Consider the following 27,917-nt stretch of genomic DNA (forward strand, 5'->3'; position numbering starts at 1 on the left):
ACCTTTTTAGTTCGATGTAGTCTCACTTGTTTATTTTTGGGAGATGTTTGTGTTTCTGAACAGAGAGTTCCAGCAGGGGGTTTGCAGGGGTTACACATTCTCCACCAGGATGCACGTGCAGTACACCTTCTGGAAACCCACGTGGGCCTTGGCCACCTCATCAGAGTAATCACTCGGTCTTTAAGTACCAACTGTTCCCAGAAGAAGGAAAATGTTTTACCCATCCATTCCCTGCCCTATGTGCAAGAACCAGCCCTCTAGGGACTTCTGGGTTTGGGTAAGGCCACCTTTTCAGCCCTAGGGATGATGTTGCCTCAGTGTTTACTAATCTCTAGAATACCTCTGCTTTCCTGCTTTGTTCTTTACACCTTCAATACCCACACTTTCAGTTCCTTGCATTGAATCCTCTCTATTTGAAATGCCTAGCCTGGTTTCTCTTTTCCTGACCAGATCCCAGCTGATACATTAAAGAAGGGAAAATCAACAGACAAAGCAGGTTGTGCTAAGTGCTATGAAGAACACAGGACAGGGTAATAATGAAATAGAAAATAAAAAGTAGTGTGCAGGGCTTCCCTGGTGGCGCAGTGGTTGAGAGTCCGCCTGCCGATGCAGGGGACACGGGGTTCGTGCCCCGGTCCGGGAAGATCCCACATGCCGCGGAGCGGCTGGGCCCGTGAGCCATGGCTGTTGAGCCTGCGCGTCCGGAGCCTGTGCTCCGCAACGGGAGAGGCAACAGTAGTGAGAGGCCCGCGTACCGCAAAAAAAAAAAAAAAAAAAAAAAAAGTAGTGTGCAGGTAGTGGGGGTGAGGGCTCTTTTAGATGGACAGGTCTCTCTGAGGAGGTGATGTTTGTGTTAACAAATGAGAAGGAGCCACACCTGGGGGCTGAGTATTCCAGGTGGAGTCAGGGTCTCTGAGGCCTGTGGGCTGCAGCAGTCTCTCGGTGGAAGGTGCTGAACCTGCCCCTGAGGGCAGGCGATGATCGGGGGCGTGGTGGTGGGGAGAGGAGATGGCTTAGTCTGTGGCCCCAGCTCTGAGGGCTCAGCCCCGGGAGCCTCTGAGCATTGAGGCCTGAGATTTGCGCTAAATGTGCGGGGATCTGGTTTATGGATTCAGCCCTGGGAAACGCATACCCCCTCCCTGATTCCGGCCTCACCCTCCCCAGGGGAGCGGAAGCTTCTGCAGGCTCAGGCTCCTAAGACGTGCTGGTCTCGCCGCGGCCGGCAGAGGGCAGTGGTTGCCGAGGTGCGCGCAAGTCGGGCGGGCGCTGACCTTTCCCTAGCAGAATGTGGGCGGTCAGCTTCCGCCGGGAACTGGACGATTGGGCCCCTTCCCTTCCCTTCTCTAATCCTCAGCCGCCCCCCAACAGATCTCTGAGCCCTGGCCTCTCCTTGCGGGGTTGCGGGGAGGGAGATGCAAGTGAGGCTGGGCAGATCTTACTTAACCACTCCTGGCCAAGTTCCAACTCCATTGGGATAAGGGGAAAGGCTCCCACAGTGAGCATATTTGCTATTATTGTTATTTTTGAGCGTTTAGCATGTGCCAGGCACAGCGCTAAGTTCTTTTACCATGCTTCATCTCTTGAAAACTTCACACCAGATCTACGAGACAGGTACTCTGTCTCCCAGAGCTTTTGCCCAAGACCACACAGCGAGAACCAGGATTTGCTCTGCTGGCCACTTCTCAATTCCTCTGACTGCTGCCTCCAAGGAGGGCGTGTTGCCCAGGGAACTGAGGTGAGTATGCATGGGATGAGCAGAAGGGGACCGTCTAGGTGCTGACCCTGAGGGATCTGCAGGAGCACTCATCTACTCCATTATTTTGCTGATGAAGAAACAACTCCAGCGTTGCCCATGGTCCCACAGGGGTCAGTCACGTGATCGGCCACAACAGAGGGTTCCCCATGACAGGGGAGCATGCTTTGGATCCTGGCCAGAAGCCAGAAGCCCCTTGAGGGCAAGGACCCCATTTTACCCCATTCCTCCCTGCTGTACCTAGCACAGGGCACAGCACATGCTCAAAAAGTCCTTCCTGAGTAAATCTTGCATCCCTCAGTAGCTGCAGTCACCTGGGTGCTGTTCATGCCGTCATTCATTTATTCAGCATTTAGTAAGTGCTGACTGTGTGCACCCTAGTAGGCTCTGGGACGCACAGTTGAATAAGGCACAGTGCCTGCCCCTGTTGGCTTATCTCCTGTTGGGGGTTTCAGGGGTTACCCCACATTATGGCCCATGCCCCCATAGTTTTTCTCATTCCTCTGCCCAGCCTGGTACTTGCAGCCTGCTCTCTGCCCATGCCGGAGGCTGAGCAGTCTGCTCCACTCCCGCCCCCAGGCCATTCCCACTGCCTTCTTCTTTGCCAGACCAGACAACCCTTCCTCCCAAGCTGCCTCCCTCCCCTCCTCCAGGAAGCCCTCTTTGACTAAGTCCCCCAGCTGCTCTGCAGGCCCCAGTGCTGAGGTCTTGCGCTCTGCCCAGGTATCTCTGGTTCTGTCTCTCTGTTTCTGTTTCCCCCCATCAGCCTCTGGAGCTTCCCAAACACAGGGACTGCCTCCCCTCCAGCTGTTTTTCCTCAGGCCTAAATAGACCAGAAGAGGCAGGAAGGGAGGTCGTGTGGTCAGCTCCCAGCACACAGGGCCTGCCTTGGGCCCTGGCCCCAGGAGCCCCTTAGAGAAAGATTTCTCTGGAACTACCAGGGCACTGACTTAGTCTTGGCCCAAGACCCCTGAGCCCTGATCTTCCACACTGTGCCTGGGGGCTCAGGCTGGGCACCAGCTGTTGGGTACCCACTCAGCTCCAGCCACCTTTGTGTTCGAAGGTGGGGACCTCAGTCTGCACTTCACCAACTCCTGGGCTTGGCCATTTTACTGTCCCTGTGGCAAGTAGTCTACAGGTGAAAAATGGTTCCAGGGAACCAACATGCTGCCTCTTATCTGCTGGGTGACTGAAGTTACAGTGCTAGGCCTCTCTGGGCCTCTGCTAATGATACCTGTCCAACCCATCTCACAGGTAGTTGGGAGGACCAGAGACCAAGGAGAAGAAAGAGCCAAGCCCAGGTAGGGGCTTATTTTTGTTGTTGTACTCAGAGCAGGGGTTGTGCCCTTGGCTAGGTGTTCACTGAATCACTCTGGAGGCCAGGAGTGGGAAGGAGGAGGAAAGAGGGAGTTTGCACGAGGAGGAGGAATCAGACTCCAGCCTTCCTGGCAACTCGTCAGGATCCTCCGCTGGCAGGAGAGTGTCCTTGTTTGGGTAGGGAAGTCATTATTTCCCTTCCCTCCCTCTCTGCACTCCTCCTCTTCTTTCTCTCTTTATCCCTCTCCCTTTTCTCTCTGTCTTTGTGCACTAACTGTGCTCTCTCAACTTGCCAGGCATTACATTAGCACCAGGGACACAAAGGCTGAGGAGATATGCCCTTCCCTTTATGGGACTTTTAGGCTAGGAGACCTTGGTTGGGGAGCTACATCATTCATTCATTCTTTCATTAATTTTACTTTTATTGAAAACCTGCTATGGGTCAGGCACTGTGCTAGGCCCTGGGGACGTAATGGGGTGCAATCCCTGCCCACAAGGAGTTTAGAGGATAAAAGGCACAAAAGTAGGCAATGGAAGCATGGCTAAAGTAGAGAATTAGGGAGGCCAGGATACAGAGATAAATGCTGGCTGGATTTAATGTCTCCCTAAGCATCCAGAGCAGGGCCAGGCACAGACCAAGTATGTGCTCAGTAAATGTGAACTACGTGACCCTTGTGTGGGGAGCTTTCTAAACAGCTATGAGTCAAAGAATAAAATTGTTTTAACTACATGCTAATAAAAAATGCTAATATGAAGCAGTCAAAATAGTACATAAAAGGAAATTTATGGTCTTTAGACAATCTTATATTGAAAAAGAAGAAAGATGGAAAATTAATAGATTCAACTCAACAAGTCAAAAACTGATAAAAATAATAAATTCAAAGAAAGTAGAAGAAAGGAAATAACGAATAGGTTATTTTTTATGTTATAGCTGTTATGAATTCAGTTTCAGAAATTCAAATTAGTATTCAGAAATTCATAATTCAGAAATTAACAGAATAGAAAGCAAAGATAAGTAGTAATTCAGAAATTAATACAATAGAAAACAAAGATGATATAAGTAAGAGAGCTGGTCTCAGCTCCCAGGCCCTTCCTGAATAAGAATGGGGTTTATCCACCATCTCTTCTGAGCTTTGAGAGCGGAGCCCATCCCTCAGGGGCCTCAGGAGAATGGATAAACCTTGAATGGAAGTCTCTAGTCTTCCAGCCCAGAGGCATGGCTGTGCTGTGCCCTGAGAGAGCCAGCCTCAGGCCTATTTGCCTGATTTTAGTCTCTCGACTAGTGGGTTGTCTTTAATCCATAACATCTGCTGTAATAACAATAAGGACATCACTAATAATCCTTTACCTTTGTTGAGCTGTTACAGTTTGGAGTGCTTAATGAAGACATGTGCTATTCCTGGTAGGAGTGAACCCAGCCATCTTGTCAGATCCCCAAACACCCTTTTAGGTAAGTAGGGAAGCTGTATGCTCATTTTACAGATGGGAAAAGTGAGGCTCTGTTTGCGGTGTCATTCCAGTGAGTGGGTGAGCCAGGACACGAATGCTTCAAAGGCCCTTCTTCACCCCCAAGATTCCTATCCTTGAGTCATCTCTTCTTCCTGTTCTGATCCCCGGGTTCCCTGAACAAGCCCCTCTCCCCTGCCTTCTTCACTTGGAGAGGAAGTTCAGCTGGCTACCCTGAGCAGACAGCTCCTCTCTTGACCTGATAGTGACCTTCTGGAGGTGGCGGGGTGGGGAATGCTTATAGGTGTCTTACCACAGGGCTGGGCTTAGATAAGGCCCTCAATCCTTGTTTGTTGATCTAGAATTTGATTGGGCAGGATTAGGCCTGTACCTATCAGAAAATATTCTGGGCTGTGCCAACCAGCACAGTCGGACAGAAGTGCTTGAGGGGGAACCGCCACCACATAGGGAATCCCCCGTGTCTGTGCTTGCTGAGGCAGCCACGTGGTGCCTGGGCATATATCGGGAGGCGCTGGGAACATAGGTCACACCGGTACAGCCTCCTTGTAGGATGGTGGGGCGGGAGAACTTTTTGTGTCCAAGTTGCATTGTTTGCAGGTATAAATAGGTCCCTGGACTCCTTTCCCCATAACTGGAGAATTTCCAAAGTCCTGTAGTCAACCTGATTGACCAGTGACTGACCAATCCTAAGAGGGGAGATTAAAAACAGACACACAGCTTTATCCATGGACAAATCTCAGCATTTTATTCATCCCTTGGCGGGGAGAAGGGGGTGTTGCCCCAAGATAGTCAGCCAGTCAGGTGGCGTGGCTGGGGTATGTGTTGTCTCTCCAGATAGTATAATACATAGCACTGGTTATGCAGAAACAGGAAGAGAAGCAATAAGTTAAAAGACACATAAGTTATGAAAAAATAATATATATATATATATTTAATATCTTGTATCCCCACTGAGGATTTGTTCCCTTGGAAACCAATAAATAGGCAGAGAAAAAGCAGCAATCAACACCCTTTTGGGACTTGAGGGATGAGTATATGTCTGAGTTCCCTCAAGCCTGAGAGTCAGTAGCCCTTCAATGCTCCCCACAGGCTTGGAGGACCCTGAGACCTAGGAGGGGGCCAGAGCCTTGGGCCACCCTCTCCTGGAAAACAAGATGAATGAATCAAAACTGGAGCTAGAAGAGGAGGTGAGGCAAGGGGCAGGTAGGGAAGGAGAGAAGGTGGCTTATGGAGTGGCAGGCTGGAGCTGCCAGGGTCCCCCTGCAAGCCCCCGAAGGTGAGAGCCAAGAGGAGGAAAGAGGAGCGTTCCTCCCAGCCCCAAATCTTCTTGTTGGATCGCTGCAGAATTTCTCTTTGGTTGTTATTGGTGCCCTCCCGCCTGACCTCAAGGGCTCAGCAGCTCCTAGACCCGAGTGGACAGTGCCTTCTTCATGACCTACCTACCCTCCCACCCCAGCGGCAGGGGGGGCGGGCATGGAGGGAGGAGGCGAGGAGGGGGAAGAAGGGAAGGAGCTCTAACCCACAGGTGTGGGTGCAGAGGAGGGGAGGGCCAGGCTGCTTGGCCCCATGGAGAGAACAGAGACGCCCAGGAGTGGGATTCATGGGAAATGGGCCTGGGGTTTCATGGCAGGGGTGGGGCTAGGGGTCTCAAGGGCCTGGTGCACCCAAGCCAGGTTTCAGGCTGGGAAACACCTGGGTGGGAGGCAGAGAGCTCAGATCCCAGGCAAAGTGGTGAACCCCAGTATGGCAGGGAGGAGAAAGGAGGGTCCAGTTCTCTTGCCTGATCTCCGGTTGCCATGTGGCCTCCCCGCTTCCCACTTCCCCGCCAGGGAGTTCGTCATGGCAAGAATAGCTTTTAGAGAAGGTGCTTGGGAGCTGGCTGGGCAGCCTGTCCACGTCTGACTATGACCTGCTGGGAGGGACCCACAGGAGGAGGGAAGGGGCACAGGTGTCTGTGCTGATCTCAGAGTTCTGGGCTCAGGTCCCAAACACCCAGGGAGCCTCCTCCCCTCACTTCCTAATACTGTCAGGTCTCCGGGGAGCCCAGGTGGTGCAGGAAAGCCAGGGGTCCTCAGCACCCAGCCTCCCCAGGAACTCCAGATACAGAGGGTGCCCAGGCAGTCCCATCAGCCCCTGGTCTGTGGCTGGCCAGGGCTGGAGGAGCAAGGGCACCGCCTCTGTTCCGAGGCAGAGCAAGGCAAGACTTGAGATGTGAGCTTAGGGCAAGGGTTGGGCAAAGGGTCAAAGGGACCTTGGTCAGAGCCCTCTGTCGGGGGAGGAGACTCAGAGGAGTGAGGAGGTGCAGGCAGAACAGACCCCCAATTCCAGTTTACCCGGTCAGGAAAACCTCTGGCCAGAGGTTGGAAGGGTGGGACTGTGACATAGTGATATGGAGCCCAGTGACTTTGAATAGCTGGTGACAGTCCTGTAAGATCCCTGGCAACCCACAGAAAAGCAGTCACTGTTTCCAACCCTCCTCTTCTTAGTTCAGGGTCAGGTTTGCCTTCTTTCCCAACCTAGAGGCTCCAAGCTGCTTTCTTGAGTCTAGCTTATGTTCCTCCTGCTACAGGGGAATGATGTGGGGCTCCTGCGGTCTGGACAGCGGCCTTACTGTGAGAACTCTGGCTCCTGCGAGAGGAACTCTTCTGAGGTTTCGGTGATCTTGATCACGAGGTCTTCCCTGTTTTTCTTTTTCCGGGAGGCAGCTCTCGAGAGGCCATACTTGGACGCAGCTACAGGGAACATAAGGGGTGGGGGCAGGGTACGGGCTGGAGGTTTGGGAGCCTTTTTTTTTTTTTTTTTTTGCGGTACGCAGGCCTCTCACTGTTGTGGCCTCTCCCGCTGCGGAGCACAGGCTCCGGACGCGCAGGCGCGGCGGCCATGGCTCACGGGCCCAGCCGCTCCGCGGCATGTGGGATCTTCCCGGACCGGGGCACGAACCCGTGTCCCCTGAATCGGCAGATGGACTCTCAACCACTGCGCCACCAGGGAAGCCCTGGGAGCCATTTAATATGATGCCTTTAGAGCCATGATCCCCCCACTGTCCACCTCCCACCATGGGTTCTTGGGGCAAGCGGGCTCACCAGTTCTAGATCTGGACTGCATAGAGCTGATCACAGTGGCTGAGGGCAAGTCCATCCTGGGAGAGGAGGAAATGGTGAGATGTGAAGGGAGCCTGTGGCTTAAGCTCCCCTGGGATTGGGGGCCTGGGGACCGGCATGTGGAGGGCAACTCTTGGCTGTCACTCCCAGCTCTGGGCTGCCCTTTTGTGTGACCCTGGCTAGCCAGCTTGTCCTCTCTGGGCTCTGTCCCCTTTCCCCTGCATGAATGGCTGTCATTTACTGAGCACTAATTTGTGACAGGCATTTGCATGCAGGATCGTATTAATCCTCTGCACCACAGGCGAGCTATGCTTATGATTGGTACATTTTCCAGATGGGAAAGCTGAGAATTTAATGAACTGGACCGAGGTACCAGTTTGTTTAAGTGGCTGAGACAGGACATGAATCCAGGCCTGTCAGGCTCATAGAATCATGCTGCGGGCGGGGAGAGGGGGCGGAGAGGGCTGGCCTTCTGTGGGGCTGCTCCTCCAGTCCTCCCCCCCTCCCAGCCCCACCCTATTGGCCCAGCTCCTCACCAGCTCTCCTCGCCCTCCACCAGCTTGCGGTAGGTGGCAATCTCGATGTCTAGGGCCAACTTGGTATTCATCAGCTCCTGGTAATCACGCAGCTGCTGCGCCATGTCCTTCTTGGCCTGCTGCAGGGCGTCCTTCAGCTGGGCCAGCTTAGCCTTGGCGTCCTGGACGGCCAGCTCACCCCGGTTCTCGCATGCCTTGATGTTCTCCTCCAGTTTCAGGCACTGCAGCCAGGAGGACAGAGGGAAGGCGTCAGTGAGCAAGGTGGGAGAGAGAGACCAGGCCAGGGCCAGGAGTCCACCTCTGTCCTTGGTGGGGGTGTGCATGGGGAGGGAGGACTCAGCACGGCATTCCTGAGCATGGTAGTGGGTCGCCTTGCAGAAAGAGGGCATTCAGTTAGACCTAAGGAGACACTTTCCCAAGGCCACCAAAGGGGGAATTACAACAGGCCCCCAGAGGAGCCTGTCTCAACTGTCCTTAAAGGATGGCACCTCTCTGGCCGGAAGCTGGGGCTTAGGCCTCCCCTCCCTTCTCTCCGTGTAGTTAGTGGGAGGCCTGGAGGGAGGCGGTGGGCTCTGGGTGTATGTGGCGGGGCCCTCCAGCGTGCCAACAGCCCCGGCCATTTTACAGAGCACTTCTACCCGCAAGGCTCATGTGATCTGCAGAGGCATCTTAGGAGGACAGATGAGGAAACCGCGGCCCAGGGATGCTAAGTGACTTGCCCAGGGTCACTCAGCCAGGGCTTGCTTGGACTCAGCATGTGTGAGTGTGTGTGCGTGTGTGAGAGTGGGCGAGAGTGTGTGTCCCACGCTCCTCCCTGCTCCACCCCCAGGTGAGTACTTCAGATGCTCACGTGGCTCTTGATGGAGAGGATCTGGGATCGGAGCTTCTGGATGTGCACGTTGAGGTCAGCGATCTCGGCGCGGCTTCTCTGGAGGCTGTTCCCAGACTCGGCTGAGCAGGCAGCCCGCTCTTCCAGCTGGAGGCCATGGAGGAGGAGGCAGTGAGGGGCCACTCACTGTGTCCCCCCGGCACCCTGGCCCCTTCTTCCTCCTCACCCCGGCGCCACCTCCTCCTCTGTGGCCCACCACTCCCCGGCCAGCCTCCCCCTCCTCCCCCAACCACGTCCGTCTCTGGGTGGCCTCTCCTGGCTGCCCTAGACTGAGCCCCACGGGCCGTGCCCACACCTGGCCTGGAATTGCTGGCTGGCAACACCACCGTGAGCCTCTGAAGAGTGCAGACTGTGGGCTTCCCCCTGTCCCCATCACCCCTGGGGCCGGGCACAGCGCTGGGCTCTCACATTCTCCTTCCTGCCTGTGAACTCACTGCTGCGGGCTCCGTCCCCCCTGTGTTTCCCCATTCCCCTCTCCCAGAGTCTCAGCACGCAGAGCTGCAGGCGGCCTCAGCCATCGCTGCTGCAGCCCGTTCTGCCCTGGCTGCCTTTCCCCCATCCTGCTCGTGAGCCCCGAACCTGGCTCCGGGAGTACGCCTTGGCTCCTTCCAGGCTGTGAGCCACGACGGCGTTATACTGGGCCATCACCTCCTCCACGATGCCGCTCAGGTCAATGTGGCAGCGGCTGTCCGTACCCACGGTCACCGACACATCCTTCACTTGGGCTGCCAGGTCCTTCAGCTCCTGGCCGGGCACAGATTTGGGGGCTCAGGGCTGGTAGGGGGGCACCAGACCCTCAGGCAGACATCGTCCCCGCTGTGCCTTCATCCCCCTGGGCGAGGGGAGGGCGGGCTCCTCCCTGTCTCCCGGGAGAGATGACCAGAGGATAGATGCCTCCCTGCCCTGCTTCCCCAGCTTGGACTCTTGGGAAGCAGCTCTCGGCCCCCGCTCACCCACCTGTTTAGCCTCAATATCTTCTCTCTGTCCTTTGGAATCCTTCTTTTCCCCTCTTCTCTGTCCTCTTCTCTGCCCAGAAAATGCTAGCCTATGTCCTCAGAGACCCTGGAAGTGGTAAAAACCTCCCATTTCCCTGGGGGCTCATGATAGACCAGGCTGTGTGTGTACCAAGGGCTTTCCAGGCATCCTCAGATTTCCTCCTCATCAGGTTGGCACGACTGTTAGCCCCAGATTACAGAGAGGAGGGAAACTGCAGCACACAGAGTTGATGGAAACAGCTGTGAGTGCAGGGCTGGACTCCAGAGCCTTTGCTGCTCCTGCTAAGCTCACATAGTGGGGTGGACACAGGAGCTGAAGCCCCAGATGTGCTTTCTGTCATACCCCGCAGCCTGACAGCTTTCTGGCCTGAAGGTTCAGGGGTGTTTAGAAAGGCAGGTGGGGACAGGTGTCTTTGTAGGGGCTGCAAGGTGTCACCTCCAGGGCCCTGGGCTGCTTTCCCTGGAGGTGCTGATCAGCAACCTGGGCCTGGGTGGGGCCCGTGTGGGAAGGAGTGAGTGGGCATAAGCAGAGTGTCCGTGGCCAGCATCTGCAGACAGAGTGAGGCAGGTGGCTGGGGAGCCTCGGAGAGGCAGGGAGGGGGGCCGGGCACCCTGGGAGGTGGGGCGGGGCTCAGCGGCGGGGAGGGAGGGGGTGGGACAGGGACGGCATGGTTACTCCTGCCGGTGTTCACAGAGTCCATCCTTGACCCTCACTTCAATCATCAAAATTTGGTCAGTGTTCTCATTTTTATGGCATATATATAAATATCTATCTATATCTATATGTATATCATTTTTTTAAAAAGTTTTTGTTAGATTCAGGATCCAAACAAAGTCCATACACTGTCATTGGTCCATATGTCTCTAAGTCTCTCTTATTTTGTAGATACCATGTCCATCTCTCTCTGTCTCTGTCTCTGTTTTTTTTTTTTTTTTCTTTTTCTTATTGAAAACACTGAGTTGCTTGCCCATAGTCTGAATTTTACTGATTGCCCTGCGTGTTGGTGTTTAACATGCTCCTCTGGCCCCCCTGCATTTCCTGAAAAGTGGCAGTTGGATCAGGAGGTCTGCTCAGATCCAGGTTTTGTTTTTGGCTCATGACCGCATTCTGATCTTGGTTCCTGACTTTGGGCGCCCTCCTGACCCTCATCTGTCTTTATGCTCAGCGAGGCTGTGGCTGAAGCTCTGGCGTCTGGACCTGCGGATGCTGCCCCTCCTGACCTGCAGCTTGTATCCCTGTGGCTGTAGACCGTGGGGTCGGGCAGCTGCGAGGCCTGCAGAGGAAGGCCGCCCCTCCCCTGTGTGCTCGCTGCCCGACCCTGCCCGCTAGCATCTCTGGTGGTCAGGATCGCCTCCTGGAGAAGGCAGCTTGGGCAGTGGCAGCAACCTGTCTCCACCCTGGAGCCAGCGGGCTGAGCTCAGTGGCCAGCTGCCCTTTAGGGGGTCCCCTGGTGGAGGGTTCTGGCTGATCTTCAGATGAACTTAACGGAGATCTGGGAACAGAGGCAGCAGGAGGCCCCACGCCAGAATAAGGTTGGCGGTGCCTACAGGTTCATGCCCCGCCTCTGCTGCTTCGGTCATCTTTGGAGACTGACATCTCCCAAAGGGAACAGACATCCCGGCCGGAGCTGGGCTGTGAACAGTTTCAGAGATGTAGCTTGGGGCTTCCTCAGTCACCATGCTGTGTAGCTTGGTGGACCTGGGGTGTTTCAGACAAAACTCTCCAGGGACACTTCCAGCTCAAGCCTAGGGTAGCGTTTGCTGTGGACCAGGAAAAGGCTAGGGCGCTGTCAGAACACAGGGCACCACCGGGGCAAAAGGATGGGAGAAACACAGCTGACGGGGCAGCCTCAGATCCTTTCTGGAAAGAGGCAGCGTATGCATGAGCATGCTAAACAGCAGCAGGAAGTGGAGGGTTTAGAACACCTGCAGACCTGTTCAGACATGCCGGCCCCTGCCGGGCTGCAGCGCGCATAACAATGCTGATTTGTGTGGTGTGGGAGTGCCACCATGGGATGTGTACCTCCAAGCTGGCGAGACTTAAGCCGAGGTACAGTTCAGAGCTTCGCTTGGGAGCCAGAGTCTGAGGAGGCTGCCGTGCGTACGACCACTCTCGTTGTGGTCCCCCAGGTCCGGGAAGATGGTGACTCTGAGGGGGTAGCAGTACTGCTTGGTAAAATGTTGTGTTTAATGGCACTGGGGGACTTCCCTGGCGGTCCAGTGGTTAAGACTCCGCGCTTCCACTGCAGGGGACACGGTTTCGATCCCTGGTTGGGGAACTAAGATCCTGCGTGCCGGGTGGCACGGCCAAAAGAAAAGGGAACTGAGCTCTGAGTACCACCGCATCTTATTACCTGGGCAACCCATGCCAAGTCTGTAAACGGAGCTGAGCCTCCGTTTTCTCCTCTGAAAAATGTGTATAATTATGGAACTGAACACAGCTGACATTTAACAAATACCATGTGCCAGACACTGTTCTAAGTGTTTTAAGGTATATTAGCAAAATAAATCCTCCTGACAGGCCAGTGAGCTAGGTGCTACTGTTCTCCCCATTTTACAAATGGGGAAATTGAGGCAGAGAGAAATAAAGGAACCTGCTCAAGTTCACATAATCACCGAGCCAGGATTCAAATACAAGCTGCTCTAAAGTCCACGCTTTCTTAATCATTATCCCTACTTTATAGGGTTATTGGGAAGAGTAAATGAGATCACATCTGGAAAGCACTCAGCCTGGTGCCTAGAATGTAGTAGGTGCTCAATAAGCAACCGCTAAGGAAACTAGTGCTGCAATTGGTAACGGTGATGGAGCCGGGAGGAAGTGTCAGGGCCTGGAGCAGCCTCCCGAGGCACCACGAAGCCAGGTGCCAAAGTAGCTTAGTCATACCAGGTCCTCTTTGCAGGCATCAGCCTCCTAGGAGGTGTGCCTGGCTGCAGGGGGTTGTCAGTGGATTCCGTAGCTAATCTCCCTGGAACTAGAGTGTATGGGGTGGGGCACGTGGCGTTCTGGCTGGATGCAGCCAGGCCCCGGTGCACTTGGGAGCTGGGGTGTACCCTGGAAGCTGAGGGGGAATGGGGGCCCCAGGGTCCTCTCACAGCCTGTATTCCCAGAGGTGAGGGGTAAGGGGGTTGCCTGGGAGGCTGCAGTATGTAGATGAGGCCGTGAGCAGCCTATGGCCATTGGCTTCTGGGAAAGGCCTTCCACAACATATCCTGGGTGCGTGTGTGTGTGTGTGTGTGTGTGTGTGTGTGTGTGTGTGTGTTGGGGAGAGGGGAGGGCTCTTTCCTGGGACCCTGGGGTGGGCCTGTATAGCCATGCTTTTCTGGTGTCTGCTCCAAAGTTGAAACCAGAGAGTCTGGCCTCACCTGGAACTACTCACATTCCGCCATGTTTTCCTTCTACCTGAGCTGGCCATGGCTGGCACCTTCCTGTGCTTGGACCTGCTCTGTCTGATGTGGTAGCCACTAGCTCTGTGTGGTCACGAGCACTTGAAATGTGGCCAGTCAGAGCTGAGATGAGCTGGAGGTGTAAAATACAGACCAGATTTTGAAGATTTAGAATGGGAAAAAGAATGTGAAATAGCCCATTCAGTTTTTATATGGATTACATGTTGAATAATTGTATTTTGGATATATTGGGCTAAACAGAATACATTAAAATTATGTTTTTTCTGTTTCTTTGCTTTTTAAAACAATGTGGCTACTAGAAAACTTACAATTACCTATGTGGCTTGCATTATATTTCTACTAGGCAGTGCCAGCTTAGAGACCCACCGGTGTGGGGAATCTTTTTAGCAATGGGTCAGCGTTGCCTTCTCAGCCTACGGAGGTGTGTGGAGAGAAACTCAAACCTCACGGCCCGATATCAACCTGCCACTTTGCTGCCTCCCAAAGCAATAATAACTGCTGTTATTATATATATTATATATAATATGTAATAATAAAAAATATATTCTTTCATATATATTATAAACATATTATGTTATAATATGATAGTATTTATAATATAATATAAATAATAATAAATGCACTTCTGCACTCACTGTGGCCCTTTCTCCACAGCAGTCCTCCAGCAGCACAAGCCATACCTTTACCCCGTTCGTAGCACCCACGCTGGCCCCTACCAAGGGCTGCCCATCATGCTTAGAATAAGGCCCACACCCCATCCTGGGCCCCAGACCCTGCATGAGCTGGCCTTTGCCCATTCTGCCTTAGCCACAGCTGCTGATTTCTCTCTCCCTCCCAGGATCAAATCATTCCTGCCTCAGGCGCTTCACACAGCTCTTCCTTTGGCGGAAGCCTCCTCAAGTCTCCGCTGAGCTGGGTCTTCCTGGTTTGGGCCTTCACACGCTTGGGCCTCCTCTGAGATGCACCCCCGTCAACACTCGGGCTCAGGGGCGGAAGCTTCCCTGCCCTCTTGCAGTAAGGCATCACCCTGTTTCTTTGCATACCAGCAACTTTTCACCCTCCAAAATGATCTTGTCCAGATAGGTGCTTATTAGTCTGTCCCCTCTTAGCTGAGTTGTGCCCTCCTGAGAGCAGGGAACTAGCCCACCTGGCTCACTGCTGTGCTATATCAGTGCCTGGCATCTAGCAGGCACGCCATAAACATCACAGCCCGATGAGCCTGCTACTATCACTCTCCCCATTTTACAGATGAGGAAAGTGAGGCACAGATAGGAGAAATAACTTGCTCTGAGTCACAGAAATGGTAAAAAAAAAAAAAGTAGAGTCAGGATTGGGGCCCAAGGGCTGCCAAGTCCGAATGGAGTCCACAGCCTGGCTCTTGGGGTGGGGGCCCAGAAGTTTGGCGGGCGTGCCTCTAGCAATGCTCAGATAGATGGCTGGCTATGCCTGACCTTCCTCGGCTACGTCTCTACCCCTGTAGGGCCTCCACCTGGCCCTGGGCTCGCGGACGTGTGGGCTCGCAGGACGGACCAGAGGCTGAAACGTTGGTCCTGCTGGCGTCTGCGGGGCGGCAGCAGGCCTGGTGAGCGTGGGCAGTGGAAACCCTCACCCGTTCCCCACGCCACTCAGTGGGCATTGGAGTGGTCTGCCTGCGAGGGCTGCCTCCCTGCCGTTGGCAAGGGCTGCGGTGTTCTCTCAGTTCTGCCACCTCCCATGGCTGCAGGCAGGTCTCAGACCCCCGGAAGCCCCTCTGGGGGCTGAGCCGCTGGAGAGTAGTGAGGCCCACGTGCAGCCACGAGGCCCAGTGTCCGTCTCCACAGGGCGAGGCCCTGAAGCCATGGTCAGCAGCCCTAGGGCTACTTTAGCAGACCTTTCTAATTGCGGCGGTGACTTTGACCCCTGCTCTGCCCTGGGCTGCGTTGCCATAGCTTGCCGCCAGCGGTTTGCAGCACACAGGCTGCTGTGCCCTGTCATCCCCAACGAGGGTCCTGCCTGCTTGTTGATGAACTGAAGCATCGCCCCATCAGCCTCCTCACCCCTGAGATGGGGGATGTAGAGAGGAGAATACACGTCCCAAAGGATGCCCGGGAGGCAGAGTGGCGCCGAGGGGTGGAGTCCAGTGGCAGGGCTCATCGGCTGGCGGCACTGGTAGCAGGACAGGGCTTGCTGGGCCGCTGTTCCCCCAGGCTCAGCTGAGGACATATGAGAATGTCTGGAGGCTCCTCTGTCTACATTTACTGGGTCCTTTTTTTTTTGGCTGCACCGTGCAGCATGTGGGCTCTTAGTTCCCCAGGGATCGAACCCATGCCCCCTGCAGTGGAAGTGCAGAGTCTTAACCACTGGACTTCCAGGTAAGTCCGTACTACGTCATTTTTGTCTGGCGGTAGCTAGTGTTGTCTGGGAACCAGAGAATCTGACTATAGGTCTTCCCTGCCTGACCCCAAAACGGAGGAGGGTGCAGTGAAGGCCTATCAGAGCTAGAACTGTGGGTGTCTGCCATTTAGGCTACGGGGATGAGAGAGAGGTTAGTTCAATTAGAACGGTTGTTCAAAGCCTCCTGGTTCCCTGCTCTGAGGCCACCTCCTGACCCTTGATGTACCTGGTCCCCTGCATGCCCTCAGCGCTCCAGCACACATGAAGGCAGGGCTCTCCCTGCGAGATGCTTTGTGGGAACCTGCCACACTCCATGAAATGAGTGACGAGGGGACACGTTGGATTATTGACAGCAGCAATAATGAGTGCCTGCCGAAGTTTCCACGACCCGCTGGACACCTTTGCCTCCCCTGCATCCCTTACCCACGGCTCGGCGGGACCCTGGCCCCATCTTCTCACCTGCTCGTAGATGCTTTTCATCAGTACCACGAAGCTCTTCAGGCATTTTAACTTGGTCTCTAGTTCTGTCCGTCGAAGACACTCTGCATCCAGGTCCTGGGGGTGGGAGCAGCAGTGAATGATGGAAGAGGGAATGGAGGGGTCCCAGGGCAGGGGTGGGGTAGGGGGGACTTTGCTTCCTGGGTGAGATGGGGGTGATTCCCAGAGGAGACCTGGCTCAGAGCCTGGCAGAAGAAGCAGGGCGGGGACAGGTTCATGTCTCTCTGCCTGTGGTCCTGGGACTCAGCCTCTGGGGGCTTTGCTTGGGGATCCTGAGCAAAAGAGGGCAGAGCGTCCACGAGGAAGGAGCCCCCGGGGCAGGCTGGGGAGGCTACCTTCTTCAGCTGCACAAAGGTGAACTCCATGTCCGTGCGCTTGGAGGTCTCATCCTCATACCTGGGAGGTGGGGAGGGAGGGACAGAGAGAGAGAGAGGGGCTGCTCAGCTGGATGTGGTGGGACTTGGTGAGGGTTTGTTTAACCCTCCTTGGGTGGGGCTCAGGGGCCGTATAGCCCCATTTGGTGCCTTGTGCTAGTTAGGAAAACGTGGTCCCTTTCTTCAGGTGGATGCAGCCCCTCCTCCACGATACCCTAGTGTTGGCTCTGGGGAAGCAGGCATCTCGCTCCCAAGGCTCACTCCTTCCTGATGATCAGCCATTCCTCTCCCAGTGGCATCTGCCCCTTTCCTGGCTCTGCTTCACATTCACCTCCTCCAGGAAACCTCTCCTGATTGTGCAGTCCTTTCACCCTGACGTTTTGTTCCCTCATCTTTTTCCCATCTCCTCCCCGGAGAGTCTCAGTTTCAAACGAGCTGTGCCTTTGGTTGACTCTGCTCTGAGCATCTTGCTCACACGTTATCCTCTCCTAACTCTACCTGTCCCTGCAGCCCCACCTTTATCCCCACTGCTTCGCTAGACAGTAGGACACCAGGCCATCTTCCCCGCAGAGGGAGGACAGGAAGGTCATGGACTTTGCAGTCAGATGGGCCCCCAGTGTGTTTGGGGGCAGGTAACTCCACCCCCTTGCTTGTCTATCGGGGAATGCACGTGTGCATGTGCATGGGGCTCCAGAGCCAGACTATTTGGGTTCAATTCCTCGCTGTCTTGCTAACTAGGTGTGTGACCTTGGATAGGCTACTTCTGTGTGCCTTTGTCATGATAACGTTGATGTCGTGAGTATTAAATAAGTTAATACATAAAGTGTTTACAACGGTGCGTGGCACCCACTAAAGCAACTGCTATTATTATTACCCAAGCTCCCTCCTCTCCAACACCACACCCCGGCCCTCGGCCCCTCTGTCTCAGCATTTCCAGAAAGAAACCCTGGGAATCCTCATTGCAGGCGAGGGAGGGGGCAGTTCTCTGCACATCCTTCACAAATCTGACTTGAAGAGGCTTCCCTCTGGAATCTGGGGGCCTCCTGAGTTGGGGACAGGGGCCTGGGGAGCCCCAAGCTGAGCTCCCATTGACTGGCCCTCCCCATGCACGCCCTGTGTCCAGCCTCTCCCCTTCCCCCGCTTCTCTGGATAGCAGAGTTCTGCCAGCCTAGGTGCAGGACCTTGGGGAGAACTGTCCAGTGGGGAGCCCTCCGAGGTGCCAAACCCCCTTTTTACCCCTCACTGCCCTTCCCAGCCTTCTGTGCAGCCTTCCAGCCCCCTTCTCATTGACTCCATTGCATTTCAATTCCAGTTCACCCCCTCAAACAGATGCTCTTGTGCAGCAGACAGCTTACACAATCTACGAGACATTCCTGAGTCACTTGCTGTGTGGCCTTGGGCAAATTGCTTCCCCTTGCTGGGCCTCTGCTTCATCCTTAGTAAACAGAGGGGTTAGCTAGCTGATCCTTGGGGTCCCTGCTACATCAAAGCTTTTGGAAGTCTCCATTCCTATAGAGGCTTATGTGATGCCATGTCCACCCATTCACCACCAATCCCCTGCCAGCCTGTCAGCCACTGGCTCCCAAAACCGTTCTTAGCCCTTTTCAGCTTGTCACACCCATACCTCCCCCCACCAAACTTGTTTATTTCTAGGAGTGAAGCTGATCTCATCGGCCTTGTAGAGTCAAGGCACACCCCTCCCTGTCAGGGCTTGGCCTGGCGTCTCCTGGCTCCTGGGGGCCCCTGGGCTTTGCACAGCCAGGCTTCAGCTTCTATGGCTCTGGCCCGCAGACCCAGAAACCCTCCAGCCTTACCTCCCCCAACTCAGGTGGGTTCCCTACCCAGAGAGGGGAAGAGAGGCCCTGAGCCTAAATAGTAAAATCAGGCAGCAGATGCAAACCAGGCAGCAGGCCAAATGAGGGGGGCTGAGCCAGATTAAGACAACAAGTAGTGGTTGTACAGAACTTCCAGTTACAAAGCGCCTCTGTGGATGCGATCTGGCTGCTGTCACGGGAGCAGCTTCACCCGGGAGCTTGTGAGGTTAGGGGTGGGACTTAGTATACATGACTAGGTGAGTGAGGACAAGCCCCCGTCCTCTCTGGGCCTCTGTTTCCTTCCCCATAAAAGGAGGATCCAAGTTGCCATCCAGCTCTGCCATTCTCTGCTCCTTTGAGGGCCAAAGACCTGCTAGGTATCAGTGAAATGAGTCGTGGGCTCTGGTACACCAATATGATTTGCCTTGTCACCATCAGAATGGGCTATCAGATTCCCTGTGTGTGTTTCCCTAGGACCTGGGAGGGCAGGGCTCGGGGGAGAGGTGGCCCCCAGGTCAGAAAGGGCCCAGCCTCGAGGACCAGCCCAGGCCAGGGCTGCAGATCGTGCCAGTTGGCTGGGAAGTTCCAGCCAGATCCACAGACGAGGAAGCTGAGGTCCCCAGAGAGGGGAGAGCTCCCTGTGTGACCCTCCCCTCTGAATGTGGGCTGATCAGGGGAGGCCATGCGGAGAGGCGGTGGGCAAAAGCTGAGCCAGGTCCCTGGACTCCTGACAGGCTGCCTCCACCCTCTGACTCTGAAGGCTTTGGGCCTCGCCTCAGATCACCGGCCTGGGGTCTGGCCCAAGCCCTGCCGGAGGAAGGTGCGGGTTCGACCGCACCCTGTCCTCCCCTCACCCTGGCCGGGGGCCTCCTTGCAAGGAGACCAGCCTCTCTGCTCTGCCCAGCCTCCTTGTCCTTGAAGCTCTGGCCGTTGTCTGGTCAGAAAGGGTCACCTCTCCTCTGAGCTACCAAAGTAACTGGTCTGCCTTTCTAGACTGGCTGATTCAGCTCAGCAAGCCCGAGTCAAGGACCGCTGTGTGCTGGGCACTCAGCCTTTTAGGGGTCAGAAAAGTGGCCGTTTCTCAGCCCCAGGCACCACGCTGAACTCTCGGCTTCCTCCTCACACCAGCCTTGGCTTGGCATCAATCATCACCGTTCCCACTCCACATGGGAGGAGACTGGGGTTCACGTGTGAGGCAACTTGCCCGAGGTCACAGAGCTAATGAGGGGTGTGGGCAGGGAGTAACCCCCTTCCACAGGACATAGTCATGCCCAAGCCTGGGCCCTTAACCACTGGGCCGTACTGCTTGCCAGCTGCTTGTCCCTCTGTCTGTGTGTCCCACTGAATTATAAAAGCATCCTGCAGGCTGGGGCTGTTTTCCTCATCTCTCTCTAGATCCCAAGTCCACCATTGAGGTCAGGCACGCATTACGTCTAGGGGGTTGTTTCCTTGTGCAAACAAACCCCATCATTTCTGCTCCCTGCCTGCACCCGCCCCCTTCTCTTGCCAGTCCGAGATCAAAATCCCAAGCTACATTCAAAGCAGGAGCTCATCTGTTGCTCTAGCTAGTGACACAACTTCCCATTGCCAGTGACACAACTTTCCATTTCCATTTCCATTGGCCGAGAGCCAATGTGTTTATGGGCACAAGAGGAGGGGATGGGGATGTGAGCTGTGACAGTGCCCAGGGGCCAGCAAGCACAGGGCTTGCCTGTCAGCCAGCGTTGAGACTGGCTTCGTCATAAGGGTCACTATTTGGGGGTAACTGCAGCTTCACTGTCATATCCTCCCAATATTTAGAGTACCGCTAGCACATTGCAGGTCTTCAATAAGTAAGTGTGGACTAAAGAATTGTTTTTTTTTAAAGAAGTTTCCTCTTTTTCCGGCTTGGGCTCCCAGACCTTGCACCTGAGTTCAGGTTGGTCCCCAGCCTCAGTCCAGGCCCGCATCCCCCGTAGGGCGCCCCCTACCTGATCTGAAACTCCTTCACCATCTCAAGCTGCTGCAGCAGTTTGGCCTCAAGCTGGGCTCCCTCCTGGTTCACTTTGCGCAGTTCCTCCTGCAGTCGGCCCTGGTACTCCTCGTAGAGGTGTCCAAGGTCAAAGGCTGCTGAGTTCCGGCTCTGCAGGAAGCGCCAGTGGGTCTCCAGCAGCAGGTTGCGCTGCTCCAGGGCTTGCACCTGGGAGAGCGGAAGGGCTGCCGTGAGAGGGCCAGGTGCGGCCCAGCCAGCTCACGCCCCTTCCCGGGGCATCCATGAGAAGTGGCAGCTCATCTGCTCAGAGCACACCCGCCGGGGGCCCTCAGTCAGAGCCTTCAGGTGGCATCTCCAATTACTGATTGTTTGAACTGCAGATGGAGAGATAAGGATGGAATCCGAGAATCCCAGGGAGGTGGAGACAATTAGCCAAGGTTTCCTGCGGGAGGGGCAGGGCCAAGGAGTTGAGGGAAGGGGGACTAAGCTGTGAACCTGCCCACATGTGACAGTCTCTCCAGGCCTGCCTGGGGCTTGGGTGGGAGACCTCAGGGAATGTGGGGTGTCAGAAGCCTGTCAGCCGCCCACCTCGGCAAGCCGGGTCTCATCTTACCTTGGAAACTCAGCAGGGTAGGGCCTGGTTAGTTCTTAAATGCTAATCCCCCACAACCCTGGACTTGTAGCCTCTCCAAGCCTCAGTTTCCCCAGCTAGAAGTCAGGGATGATGTCACCTGCCCTGCCCACCTGCGGAGAGAAGAACCCGGGGATGTGCTTTGGAGCAGCAAATAGCAAATGCTCCTCTGGTTCCTGGGCGCCAGGCCTCCTGCTACTTGCTGGATGCCTTTAACGCATTAAAACCCCAAACAACCCGATGGGGTAGGTATTATTTTCAGCTGCACTTTACAGACAACGAAGCAGGGTACAGGGAGGTGAAATAACTTGCCCAAGGTCACACAATTAGCAAGTGGCAGGGCCAGGTGCAGAATCCAGGCAGTTTGGGTTTAGGATGTTTGAACCGCTGCAGCATAGGCCTCCGGTCGGCTGCAAGGTCTCTGCAGGCGCTAGGACCCAGCTGCCCTTGCTGGGCTGGCTTCTGCCTCTAGTTAGGGCCGGTCTTACCTTGAGGACAAAGACTGGGACGGCTCTGGGCCCAGGGCTCCTTTCAAACTCTGCGTCCTTCACACTCTCCTGCTCAGACTTCTGCAGGGGCTCCTACAGCTCCCACCCCAGCCACTGGCAGATTGGCAGGGTCCCTCCTGAGTCCTCTCCTTCCCTCCACCCAGTTCGGCCCAGTGCAGCCTGGGGGCTCCCCCGGCCTCTTCCCAAGCCCGCCTGTCCTCTCCAGGCCCAGCCTTTCCCGGGCACTCACCCTCCTTCCCATCTTCCCAGCCCCTCCCCCACATGCTCCCAGCCCGCCTCCTCTCTTCCCTCCAGTATTCGGCCCTCGGTTTATCTCCTCCTCGTTTGTCCTGATCTCCCACGCTCCCTATCAGACTGAGAGCCATCTTCTAGCCTCTTGGGGTCCCTAGCCCGTCAGAGCCCGGGGATGCGGGTAAGCCACCCAGGCAAGACGGGTGGCTGGGGCTAGGCTCCTGGACAGTGCAGGCTGTTGTTGTCATGAGGATGTTGTGACAACGAGCCTGGTGAGGTTCCCTATGACCACAGGCAAGTAGCTGGACCTCCTCCCGTCCACGGCTGGCATCAGCTACCAGAATCACATCCTGAAACAGCCAGAACCACAGCCAGGAGCCTTTTGGATCAGCTGGTCTATACCCTTCATATACAGAGGAGGAGATAGGGACCCAGGGCAGTCAGGTCACTTGTCCAGAGTGTCCACAGCAACTCGGTGGCCAAGCTGCACAGACAGGCCCATCTGATGGCAGCTGACTGCTCTGGACATTCGTGGTCCTGTGCCTCTTGAATTTGGGTGCCAGGTGGGCTCGCCTCTCTTTCTGTCCTACCCACATTCCCGGGTTTCCCTGAGATACTTTGATGCTCTGGGGAAGGCCTCTTTGACCCTTGCAGCAGACAACACCAGTGGGAACACTGGATGATGGCATTTGCAGGCTGTCATTCCCCTCCTTAACTCCCATTGGTACCGGTAAATTCTGCTTGAAGCTGACTTTAAGCCTACAGTTTGCTGTCATCGCCATCAAACAGGTTCAGTAGGGATGCAGTCAAGAGAGTTGCTGTCCTACTTGTATGTGTGAGGGATTGCTGGGTGGGGGTGAGGGCAAGTTTCTGCTCACTCCACCTTCCCTGTGTTTTGACAAGTAAGAGCCCCATGTTTATACTGGGGGTGGGGTGAGAGGAGAGATGTGAGGCTCCTTCCTCCACCCATAAGCAACCAAAAAACCCTTTAGACCAGGAAGTCCTTCCCTTAGTCTAACCTCAATCCCCTATGCTCTAGTACTTGCCTGCTGGGAGATGGTGTGCATTTGGCCAGCCAGTCCAAGGGCACTTTTGCCTCTGGGGGATCCAGGGAAGCCCCCTCCCCCTGCTGCCCTTGGGGGGTGTTGCTTGTTGTCTCAGTGGGTGGGGATGGAAACTCATCCCCCACCCAGAAACTTCCCTGCAGAAGGGCTCCTCCCTCTCAGGACAAAGGCCTTGGGAAGGCAGGAAATCCTGGCACCCTGTGAGGTGCCCGGTTAACTGCTTCCAACCTGTCAAGGCTGCCGAGCACTCCCCTCTCATTCCCCTTCCTCCCCGTCCTGGCTGACCCCTGCCCTTTGATCGCAGGTGGCAGCTCTAGGAGGATCCTCAGAGAGCATGCCCCTGGTCTACTTGCTTCCCATTTTACAGATGAAGAAACTGAGGCTCAGAAGCACAGAACTCACTGTGACCCAACTCCAGGGTCCTGGGCCGCCCTGCTGAAAAGCAGGCCCAGACGAGGGTGGGGAGACATGTGCTTTTTGTGCAGGGAGCTGAGCAACCGGCCTGGGAGGCTTCACGTCCCCAGCCCATGGCCCACAGTCCAGGCAGGTGAGCGTTGCGAGCGATGCCTCTGGGGCTTGCAGGCTTGATGTCACATCCTCTGCCTCTAGCCAGAGCTTGGCTTTGCCTGGGGAGCCTCAGGGTCTCTTTGTCAGGAAGGGCTGGTTTGTGCCTTCCTGTGTGCAGGTGCCAGATGGCTCTGGTGACTTCCAGAGGCCACACAGACCAAGAGAAGACACTGTGCCCAACTCTCTGTCCCCAGGCATTTTACCACCCCTCTGGGATTCCCTCTCTATAGCCTCGTTGGGCGCCGCTGGTAGTCCTTCCTCGTGGCCCACCTCCGTCCCCTCTGGTGTCTGCAGGTGAAGGTGAGAGGGCCCAGCCAGCAGCCTCTGCTGGATGTGGGCATTGCCCTCTCCCTTCCTCCCTCGGCCTCCTCTCCCGCTGCTGCTTACCCCCTCCTTCATGGCTGCAGCTCTACCAGTCCCTCCACTGGTGTGAGCACAGGGCTACCCTCAGAGCAGGAGCAGAGCAGGGAAGTGCAGTCTGAAGATAGGGCAAGTGCCTTGCCCAAGGAAACACAGCCTGCAAGTGGAAGAATTAGCATTGCTCCGGGGCCCCTCGGTGGACTCCTGGGGGTCTCCCCGCCAACCCTCTCCCTCTTCCTCCTCCTCCTCAGTGCTCTCTGATTTCTCTCGGTGCCTCAGAGGGCCCAGAAGGGGATGTGGAGCTGGAGGGTGGCCCTGCCTGTCTCTGCTCTTTGCCTAGAGCCCACCCCTCCACTGGCGATGGCATCTCACCCCCCGGCTCATGCATCTCTTTCCAGCCCCATGCTGCACCCCTACCCACGAAGCTCCTCCACCCCTCCCTCCGTCAGGGCTCTTCCCTCCCTCTTCCCAGGCTCCCTCATGCCTGGAAGGGACTAAATGGGTTCAAGAGTTCCCTGGGCTGGGCCCATTTATGGTATTTTTAATATAACAAACAGAATGCACCTGGTATCTGGTAAGGGCTTTATAAATGCTTTTCAAAAATGATCCCGTTTGACAAGCCCATTACACCGATGTGTACTGAGGCACAGAGAGGTTAAATAATTTGCCTGAGATTACGCAGCCGGTCAGAGGTGAAGTCAGGATTCAAACCCAGCAACGGGACTCCAGGTTTCACATTCTTAACCTCTGCTTGCTTCCGCTTGGGCCCTCACGGTTTTTACAAGGAGGGATTTGAGCTAATATCAGACCTTCTCCATAGAGTTGGTGGATCAGCTGAGACTCCTTGGGCAGAGCCCCAGCGATCAGCTTCCCAGGGGGCTGGCACCCCGGCTGCCTGTGTCCCACCCTTAAGAGCACCACCCTCAAAGCCAAGGCTTGAATTGCGGATTGGGAAGCTCCAGTTCTTCTGAAGATCTTAGAGGGCATCGCCCTGGCCCTGGGAACAGAACCCAGACCCCTCGGGCCCCTCCCTGTGCCTATACACCCCTCCTGTCCCCATGGGGGAAAGGCACAGGGTGATATCAGCCCTGGCGTTCAGGGAGAAAGCCACCCATCCGCGCCAAATGACGTAGCTCATGAAACATTCCTTTTAAGGGATTAAGCTGTATTTGGAGAGGAGGTGGCCCTGCAGGGACCTGTCTTCCCAGGGCAGCGGGCTCTTCTCCTAGGATGGTTGTCCTCCAGCTGTCACTTCCCCTCCACACCCCTACCCCAGGCACCCCAGGTGTGGGCGCAGGAATGCTGGTCTGGACACGTGAATGTGGGGGAGGGGGCCGGGGAGCAAAGACTCCCACCTCAGAGGCTACTGGCTTCGTGTCTCACAGACCTGAGTTCAAGTCCAGACGGTACCCTTGCTGGTTGTGTGACCTTGGGCAAGGCACTTCACCCCTGGGCTGCTCTGTCTCCCCATCTACACAGGAGGGGAGCTAGTCACTGTGGAGTGCTGGGTGGTGTGGGCAGAGCACAAGCCGGTGCTCTTCCTCTTCCCCTCTCTGTGTGTGCCCACCTAGTGGAAGTACAGAGGGACACAGAGGCTGGGAGAGTGAGGGGAAGAGAAGGACCCAGCCAGGGGCAGAAGGGTGGGGGGTGGGGGCAAGAAAGTTGAGTTTTCCTTATCTGTAAAATGGGCATGAAAATGACTTCTTTCCTAAGGTTGAGGGAAATTGAGATAAATATGCAAAGTACCCAGCACAGTTCCTGGCACACGATGAGCTGTTAATGATCAGTAGCTGTTACCATCTGACTATTATTCTTCGGCAGGGCAGCAGGGAGCAGAGCTGAGAGGGCTGGTTAGGGGAGGTTCTTGGAGGAGGCGAGTGAGAACCGGGTTTGGGAGGTAGACAGGACTTCCTTGGAGCCCTTGAAGCCTGGGCCAGAGATGGACACCAGTGCCCAGACCGGCATGCTGGCTGTGGCAGTGGGGTCCAAGAAGTGGGGTGCCAGGGACTCAATCCCTCTACTCAGGTGGATGCCCGGAGGACTGGCTGGCCACCTGTTTCTGACTTGCAGCATGCATCCCTTGCATTCCTATCTCCTGACGAGCCACAGCTGCAGCCCCATTCTGCGGCCTCCTTCTGACCTCCCCACACGCCCCCGCCTGCCACCCCAGCCCTTGCCGGTGTTTCTGACCCTGGGAGGCTGAACAGAGCCAGCAGCGTGGACAGAAGGGTGGGCCCTGTCCATCTACCTTGGAGTCGGACTGCAGCCTGTGGCCCCATCGGCCATTCCTACGAGGGGGCATCCTCTTGGTCACACTCAGAGCCCCTCCTCCCTAGTCCACGCCTGGGAGGGAGGGTGACCCCAGGCCATGCAGCACATTATTATCCTGACACCCCTCAGAGGCCATTCTGGGGTCCCTTTCTCCCCCACGTCAGGATGGCGCAGGGACTTCCCTCCCCATCTCTCCGCTCAGAGCTATCCTGCGGAGTTAGCAGTGCCGGCTTCCCATTGGCTGGGGGCGGGCGTGGGACGCGATGCTTGGGAAATACAGAGCTCAGCCACCTGCCCAGGGCTTAGTTTTGAGACAGCCCCTCCACATCTTTTGCTCACCTTGCCAATCAGGGAGGCAAATTTATCATTGAGGACCTTCATTTCCTCCTTATTCTGGCTCTTCTGCTGCTGGATGGCTGGGTCCACCTTGAGGTCCAGAGGTACAAGCAGGCTGGCGTTCACGGTCACCTTGGGGATGGTGCTAGCTGTCAGGCAGCCTGTGAGGCTGCCGGAGCTGAAGCCCAGCTCGGGGGCCCTGTAATTGCTCCATCCGGAGGTCCCAGGCCAGGGACTGCTTGCCTGTGTCACAACACAGCTGTTGAGGTTGCCAAAGCCGACGATGCAGGAGTGGGAGGCCATTGCAGCCCCTGGGACCCAGAGCAGGCAGGGCGCAGGGATGGGCGAGCGAGCCTTTGAGGGCTGGCGGCAGCTGGCTCCGGTCGCAGGCAGGGCAGGCTGGGGACTGAGGAGAAGTCACCTGTCACACAGTGCTCATTAGCTCCACGAAGGCGTGACACCTCCCAGCCCGACCAACCTGTTAGATGATGTGGTTCCTACCCCTCCCCCGGCACCATGTACCCATCTCCTCCCGCGGCAGGGATCTGCCTTGCTGAGGGGAGCTGTTCATAGGCCTCCCAACCAGGCCAGTCCTGGCTCCAGGGGAGAGGGACATAGCTAGGCTGGCTGGCTGGGTGGGGGTCGGGTGGTAGCCAGAGGAAAGGCAGATTCAATGAAGAAGGAGAGAGAGAGAAGAGAGAGAGAGAGAGCTATTCCTCTAACCGAAGACCTCACTGCATACCTGAAGGCTGACGTATCTAGGCTTACATATTTCTGGAAAAGATGAGGCAAGCGCAGGCCCTAGGCTCTCGAGCGTAGGGCAGCTGTCCTGGGCACCGGGCCAGCCTGGCATTGGAAAACAACACCTTGACTGTTTATTTTCTACATGCGCAAGAGTCTCCCCCTCTTATCTTCTCCTCTTCCTTTCTTCCTCCTGCTCTCTCTCCTTCCTGCCTTTGATCTATTATTTATTGAGCACCTACTGTGTGCATTCCACCATCTGAGGGGCTGGAGAGGAAATAGATGGTCAAGGTCAAGAGCCTGTGGCTTTGGACAAGTGAGACTTGGTTCAGGACTCAGCATGGGGACTTCCCTGGTGGTGCAGTGGGTAAGACTCTGTGCTCCCAATGCAGGGGGCCCAGGCCAGGGAACTAGATCCCACATGCATGCCGCAACTAAGAATTCGCATCCCACAACGAAGGAGACTGCCTGCCGCAACTAAGACCCTGCACAACCAGATAAACAAACAAACAAATAAATTAAAAAGTCATCCCTGCCCAAACCTAAAAAAAAAGAAAAGAAAAGACTCAGCCTGGCTGCTCACTGGTGTGACCTCTGGCATGTTCCTTGACTTCTGTCCTAGCGTGTAAAATCAGGATGAAGATACCAACCCCACAGGAGGCGGTATATGCAGAGAACTTGGCAGAGGGCTGGGTACCAAGCCCTCCATGGAT

General features: G+C 55.7%; 1 protein-coding gene and 1 long non-coding RNA gene across 3 annotated transcripts; one reads left to right on the forward strand and one right to left on the reverse strand.

The window, feature by feature from the left end:
* The first annotated feature begins 1,300 nt into the window (after positions 1-1,300).
* On the forward strand, positions 1,301-9,210 carry LOC131767097 (uncharacterized). 2 transcript variants are annotated; one of them, XR_009338648.2, is made up of 4 exons: positions 1,301-1,735; positions 3,008-3,054; positions 4,429-4,520; positions 9,004-9,210. It is a non-coding gene; the product is annotated as an uncharacterized lncRNA (long non-coding RNA). The 2 variants fall into 2 exon arrangements; XR_010835813.1 differs by lacking the exon at positions 3,008-3,054.
* Positions 5,256-27,207, reverse strand: KRT80 (keratin 80). Its single transcript, XM_067009345.1, has 9 exons — positions 26,467-27,207; positions 20,493-20,701; positions 16,670-16,730; positions 16,296-16,391; positions 9,643-9,807; positions 9,025-9,150; positions 8,175-8,395; positions 7,621-7,676; positions 5,256-7,269 (listed from the first exon to the last, which is right to left on the reverse strand). Exons 1-9 carry the CDS (start codon positions 26,764-26,766, stop codon positions 7,145-7,147), a joined length of 1,359 nt encoding a protein of 452 aa, XP_066865446.1. The 5' UTR covers positions 26,767-27,207; the 3' UTR covers positions 5,256-7,144.
* Between the last annotated feature and the right edge of the window lie 710 nt (positions 27,208-27,917).

This window comes from Kogia breviceps, chromosome 12, assembly GCF_026419965.1.
Source record: "Kogia breviceps isolate mKogBre1 chromosome 12, mKogBre1 haplotype 1, whole genome shotgun sequence".
NCBI lineage: Eukaryota > Metazoa > Chordata > Mammalia > Artiodactyla > Physeteridae > Kogia > Kogia breviceps.